Source organism: Abrus precatorius, unplaced genomic scaffold (assembly GCF_003935025.1).
Source record: "Abrus precatorius isolate BTA unplaced genomic scaffold, Abrus_2018 Scaffold2, whole genome shotgun sequence".
Lineage (NCBI taxonomy): Eukaryota > Viridiplantae > Streptophyta > Magnoliopsida > Fabales > Fabaceae > Abrus > Abrus precatorius.
In genome coordinates, this window is record NW_020874362.1 from 216,054 (window position 1) to 223,105 (window position 7,052).

General features: G+C 34.1%; 1 protein-coding gene across 1 annotated transcript; it reads left to right on the forward strand.

The window, feature by feature from the left end:
- Positions 1–1,360: 1,360 nt before the first annotated feature.
- Positions 1,361–6,050, forward strand: LOC113858086 (AT-hook motif nuclear-localized protein 13-like). Its single transcript, XM_027490541.1, has 5 exons — positions 1,361–1,745; positions 1,852–1,904; positions 3,113–3,244; positions 5,470–5,631; positions 5,781–6,050. Exons 1-5 carry the CDS (start codon positions 1,361–1,363, stop codon positions 6,048–6,050), a joined length of 1,002 nt encoding a protein of 333 aa, XP_027346342.1.
- Positions 6,051–7,052: the final 1,002 nt, after the last annotated feature.

A 7,052-nucleotide genomic window follows, 5' to 3' on the forward strand; every position in this document is an offset into this window, starting at 1 on the left:
CATAGAGTTCCATGGCGACATAAATACGAGGTGAGTTGATCTTGTGTCCTGGATTGGTGTTGGCAATATTTTCAGATACTGCAACATTGGCTTCACAATAAATCTTCGTATAACCCCACTTGAATTATAAACCAACTAGAACTATTCAACCCCAAGTTATAACTTCACTTGCCATAACAAACCTCAATTCCATTTTAGAGAACAAGTTGCTAAACCAAAACCATAGACTAGAAAGGACTTTTGCAATTCCATCTTGTTGGACAAAGTCCATAACACGTCTGTTAATTAATTCTAAGCGGGTAGGTGTGCTTGATCGCATTTGAATCTATCAAATATAGAGGTAGACTTGGTAGAACAAGAAATTGAACTTCTATCAATTTGATCTTGTTGAAAACAAGATTGGAGAAAATAAGCCTGACTACTTGATTATCACAAATTTATTTGTCTAGAGTTAGTTTGATAATGTTTCTGCCTTTGAACTTTATGTAGTAAGAGCATCTTGCTTCTTACTGAGATCATGTCCAATTAAAACATAATAATATCATGAATTGAAGTATATATTTAAAATAGACTTTTCTCAATCAAAATTAACTTAACATTTCGTCACCATTGTCTTAATTTTCATCTAATACTCCCTTAATAGGCTCTCCTTGGATTCATAGGAAGGAACCACAACATTCTATTGGACATATTTCAACATTCATGGTTGACTAGTGATGTTTTGAGGTTCCTCGTACGTAGTTACCAAGAATAAAATCATATGTTCAAAAGGGAGCTATTATTTTTCTTTTTTCTTGTTTTAGATTAACTATTTTGCTTATAGTAGATTATGTTGTTCTTTTCTTTTTTTTTTCAAGAGACATATTAATTTTAATTTTTTTTCTGTTTTGCTTCTTAAAATTGCAAGTACAATTAATAGACAATTTTATCAACAAAGAAGAAACGATTGGTTATATATTTTAATGAACTTATCTATGGGTCAACTTATGTCCTGTAAGTTTTTTTTTGACTCTATAAACTTTTTAGATTAAAAGTTATTTGATACTTAAAACTAAATAGGTGATGGCTTACGCATTTGTTAGCTTTAAAGAATTAATAATAAAAAAGTTTAGAAAGGTAAAATTATTTATTTGCAATATTTATATATGTAAAAAAAATAATAAAAAAAAATAAGTGCACTTTCTTGTTCCTCCATATTGAGTTCCTATTACCTATTGAATGTCTTTCCCTTTCTTTCTTTCAGTATAGTAAAACTGTCTCTCATTCTATTTTTTTTGTTTTTTTCGATCCTTTCATTATCGAACCGTAATAGCTTCTAAAAGAAGCCATTCAACCCGCATTCACAGCTTGATCCGCCGCAATGGACTCTCGTGAACCGCCGCCCATCACCGCCTATGCCTCCACCAACGCCTCCTCCATCATCAGCCCTAACTCCAACGCCACCATTATGTCCCCAACCACCGCTCGATTCCCCTTCGCCGCCGTGCCTCCGCCCTCTGAGTCGTTCTCCGCCGCCTCCTACGACGGTTCCTCCTCGCCGATGCGGCCCTGCGCCCTCACCAAGAAGAAGAGGGGGCGTCCCCGGAAGTACTCGCCCGACGGTAACATTGCTCTCGGCTTGGCTCCCACCCACATTTCCCCTTCCGGCGCCGGCGACTCAGCCGGCACGCCGTCTACCGAAGCTCCGGCGAAGAAGCATCGGGGAAGACCTCCGGGGTCCGGGAAGAAGCAGCTTGATGCTTTGGGTACTTTTATTGTTGTGTTGAATGGAACTGATTCTCGTTGTGTTGAATGGAACTGTGTGAAAATTGATTGTGATGGTTTCTTTGTTGTTTCTGTGTGGATGTGAAGGAGCTGGTGGGGTTGGTTTCACACCTCATGTTATCTTGGTGGACTCTGGCGAGGTAATACTTTACTCTTCCAAAAAATTCTTTCCCCCGTCTTTTACAACAAATAGTTACTAGCAATTTCTTCGTAATTATAACAAAAAATTTCCAATTTTCAAATGATTTAATTGTTAAATTCTTTTTATATTCCTGCTTAGTATGAAATTTGTGGTAACGAGTTTGTTTTTTTTTACATAGAGGACGAGGGGGAATACTAATTCAATGTAATGTACTCGTTTGTTTAGTTATTATGTGGTTACCACTGCTAGCTTACGTTGCATTTGTTTGTTTGTTGGTAATTTGGGACTTCAAAAAATTATATGCTAATGTTATTTCCTTTTCTCTTTTGGTGAGGGATATAAAGCCTCAGTTTTCAGAAGTTTTTAAGTTTTGGACTTTATAATAAAATTGTTGTATTGTTATGGTTATGTACATGTGGATTAGCTGGTAATAATAAGACCAGAAAGTTTTGAACCGTGACATGGGTTTATTGCTTTTGGTGGTAACTTTACCATTTTGAAAGATTGTGTTGCGGTGATTATTGTCTTGTCATTCTTTTAAATTTTTTGTATTTATTTGGTGATTAATTTGAGTGCAGTTGGCAGGTGCTCTATGAGATAGTTTTAGGGGGTTTTAACCTTTCTGGTGATGAAAATAGAATGTTAAATAAGCATTGTCCAACTATTCATACTGCATACAGATTATCGTCTAATTGAGTGTTAAATCAGGCCTTCATGTAGACAAGTGATTCTGGTTCAAAATGCTTGTCTTTGCTGCATTTGAAATTGCTATCAACTGCTCATTCAATGCTATTGTGTCAAATTCTTTTATAATTGTTGCTGTGAAGTGTGATTGAATTTTGAATATCTCATTTATTCAATTGAGAATTTATGAGGTGTATTTATTTGTCATGGTTTCTGGTTTGAGTACTTTGTTTTTGAGACTATTAAATATTACACGGTTGCATGAATTTGAATTTATATCTTATTATATCTCTTGTTCCACTTGAAGAGGAAAGAGGTACTTACAGCATTAATCTATTTTTTTCTTGCAAATTTCTCTTGGTAGTTTGCTCTTATTTGGTTTTTGAACCAAAGCAAAGCTAAAAGAAAATTGGGTTTCTTTACTGAGTCAGTATTTTGTTGTGGAACCATCATGTTTGGTTCATGTAATTCTATTTAATATTTTTACAGTCATTCCCGCTAGTATGCTACTGTTGTTTGCAGGACATTACAGCAAAAATTATGGCCTTCTCTCAGCAAGGGCCTCGGACTGTTTGCATTCTTTCTGCTAATGGTGCAATCTGCAATGTCACCCTTCGACAGCCCACATTGTCTGGTGGTACTGCAACATATGAGGTAGTTTTTATATCCATGTATAATCTAGTTAATATCTAGTTATCCATTATATTAAGCTTCGTTTATACTATATTGGAAATGGTCTGCTAATACATGTTTTCCCGACACACATATCTATAAGAACACAAAACTAAATACATAATTATTTTCCAGCATGCAATAACAATTTTCCATGTTTTCTTCTACCCATTTAACTATGCTGTAGAGAGTGAGATATAACACAATCATTTATTTAATTATTGAAGGGCCGTGATTTTCTTGCTTTTTCCTTTTGCTATTGAAACAGGAGAAGTGTGTACTTTCTGTGTACATGTATATTTGACTTAATCTAATTTTTTTTCATGGTTTATTATTATGATAAAGAAAGTATTAATCTCAACCCTTAGGGTTGAGGATAAGCAACTGAAAGTGGTATGTTTTTATTGGGAATAAAACTATTTATTATCTTGAGAATATAAAAGTGTAATAAATATTATATTTTTTAATAGAAAATTACCATTTATAAGTGCTTAAACTCAACTTTAAGGGCTGATATTAACAAAACTATTATTGTTATTAACTACTTTTCAAGCAACTATTTTCTACGGTCTAGTAGAGATATTTGGGCCTCAATTTCAAATTGATAAATGTTACCTTTTAACTTGAAGTAAATCCACCTTCAGAGTTCAGAATTGTTGACAGAAATGACCAACTGAATTTACATACTGAGGCTTATTGCCTAATTTGAAAATTGTAGAATTGGTATTTGCAGGTTATTGCGCAACTGCTTGTAACCTATCCATTTTGAAAGGCACTCTTGCAATGATTCTTGTCTTGTCATTACTTCAAATGTATTTATATTTTTCTCAGGCCTAATTTCAGTGCTGTTGCTCTTTGAGGTAATTTGGAAGGTTCTTAACCTTTTTGGTGATGAAAGTACAATGTTAAATCAGCATTGTCCAATACAATATTACATATTAAATGTTTTAGATTGCTTTATTAGATAGTACAAATGTATTGCGTTATGAAATGGCTGTCTCTTTTTTTCAGTTTTTATTTAAAACCTAATTCGATCTGGGAAAAAGTGCTTTGGAAGTTCAGTTTCTATTGTTGTTGATGGAACTGGTTCTTAACTTCTTATGATGAGCATGCCATAGTGCAATAGGGATACTATCTAGAGGTAATTTGGCCCTTTCATGTAAGGTCTTACTGAATTTGAGGTTCTTATATTTGTTGAATCTAAAGTTTGTGTCTTTCAGTGCATAGCATCTCTATCTTCAGTTATATTGATCCTAAAACTAGGGATCACTTTCTACCCGGTTAAATTTTGGATGTCAAATATCCCAATTGTTAAGCACTGTAATCTCTTGTTTTTGTTACCTAGAGTGCCTTTGGATTGATAGGAAACCAAAGCAACCATCTCTAGGAATTATGAGATTTTTTTTATTGGTTGTATTGGCTATGGTAAAAGTTGTCAAGGAATACTAAAATGATTTAGACAGTGTTCTCACCTCATCTTCTCAAATCATATACTCATTCTGGTGGAAAACTGAAAAAATTCCCAATCATGGTGACAACAGATGATGTAAGTTTAGAGACTAAAACAATGGAGAAACTCAAATTGTCTTGGGGGTTGTTTATAGTACCTGACCTGTATTATTGGACTTGGAATTGGATTTCAGTATGTGGGTCCAAAGGTTCTTGTGTGTGAGCTTCCAATAGATTTGATATGACCATTCATGTGCCATCACTTAATAGCTTAAGTTTTTGGGAGTTGGTTTTTCAACAGTGAAGATAGAATGAGTGGAAAGTCCTGTTTTCCCTCCATGAGCTAAATCATCTTAGTTTCATAGTTCTATACAAGGCATATAGTCTTATTAGTTGTAAAATTACCACTTTATGCTGATACTCCTTAATCCTAGTCCTTGTAGGTGTTGCCCTTACATTGAACTAAAAGTTACTTTAGAGTCTGGTGCTCTGAAGAATTGACTTTATAGCAATAGTTTGATTCAAATTCAGGTTTACCCTTGGGCCCAAGTTCCTTTCATGTTAAGGCATTTAAAGAGTTATTGCTAAATAATATTGATAGATTTCTTCTGTAGAGGAGCTAAGTTTTGCTTAATGTTTAATTTTATGTGTTGTGAAGTGACAATGTTACTACTTGACCCTTGTGGTTGAATATATAATTAAATATCATTGTCTCTTTAGGTTCAGTTCTCTTCACGTGATGTCATTTTACATTGCAGGGACGATTTGAGATTATATCTTTATCAGGTGCTTTGCAGCTATCTGAAAATAATGGGGAACGTAGCAGAACATGTGGTTTGAATGTTTCCCTTGCAGGGTCTGATGGACGTGTTTTGGGTGGCGGAGTTGCTGGAATGCTAACTGCTGCATCACCTGTACAGGTATTGCTTTCAAGTTTCAAATGTATATAAAATTAATGTCAATTGATAATGATTATTATTAATATTATTGTGTGTGTGTGTGTGTGTGGGAATAGGATTTACGAAACTTTGATGCTCTAATTTTTGTTACTTTTTCCAATCATGAATAGGTCATTGTGGGTAGCTTTATTGCGGATGGGAAAAAGTCAAGCTCAAATATCCTGAAATCTGGGCCTTCTTCAGGACCAGCATCCTTTGGTGCTCCTATGACTCCAACTAGTCCTACGTCTCAAGGGCCTTCAAGTGACTCCTCTGAGCCCGAGGAAAATGACCATAGTCCTTTTACTAGGGGGTCTGGACTCTACAATAATGCTAGCCAGCCCGTTAATAACATGCCAATATATCATCATCCTCTATGGGCTGGTCAATCTCATCAGTGAAGATGTGACTTCGGTTTTACATTGCAGAAGCAGGATATTTTGCACGATGATTTTTCAAAGTAGTGGCTAGAGATCAATTCTAAAATGCTAACATGCATTGTTGAGGACTGACTTTAGAACAGTCTATCTTAAGGTCTAAGTCTATCTCTCCATTTTTCTGTTGATTAGGACTTTTTTATCATTTAATATAATCGTAAAATTTCTAGTGATGATAAGCCAATTTGCTACTCGTTATCCTAATTCTGTCATTTTGAAGTTTGATGTCTGCCCACCGCAGTCTCATAGCAGAATAAGGATATGTGCTTTCCCTACTTTATCGTGCTTTATTGTTTGTATAATTAGTTAGTGTTGTTAACACTACTCGAGTCTGATTTTTAAACCTTTAAAAGTGGAGGGTTTTCTTTTTAGCAAAAGAAGCTTTTTTTACACTTTTGTATTTTGATATAATATATATGTTTTCTGTTTTTAATAAAAAGAAAACAATTTCATTAATTCTTTTAGTTTAATGCGGCACTGTTCCTCTTGCGTTCGTTAGTTGTGCTTTGAGCCGCATATTCATTCATGGTAAAATTTTATCCACGGCCACTTCACGTGTTAGCACTGCATGACTCATAAATACTTGTACGTCCTTGCTCTTAAATGACGAATAATTCAGTGTCATCTTAATCAGTTGTTCAAATGATATTAAATATTTTATTAAACGAAGTAAGCGTTAAATGCATTTATGCTGTCTACATATTAAATGCAATAATGCATTGATTTTAGTAATATCTTTTTGTTAATTAGTACATATGTTTTTCATTTAAAATTCATTGAGTTTTTCTTAAAAGAGGTTATGAGTTCAACCTTTGTCTCTCTCCCCATTCTTGCTTATCAAAAAAGAGTAAATTCAAGTATATTTTTTTAATACATTTTTCGTGTTTTTTTAAAATTAAAATTTCATTTTGATAAAAGATAGACATTTAATATTATTGCAAGATATTTAATTTTCTTAATTTTAGT

Excerpts from the sequence above, each read along its gene's own strand:
- LOC113858086 (XM_027490541.1), top strand. The coding sequence starts at position 1,361 with ATGGACTCTCGTGAACCGCCGCCCATCACCGCCTATGCCTCCACCAAC. Across the intron at positions 1,746-1,851 it reads GAAGCAGCTTGATGCTTTGG|GAGCTGGTGGGGTTGGTTTC; the intron begins GTACTTTTATTG and ends GTGGATGTGAAG. Across the intron at positions 3,245-5,469 it reads GTGGTACTGCAACATATGAG|GGACGATTTGAGATTATATC; the intron begins GTAGTTTTTATA and ends TTTACATTGCAG.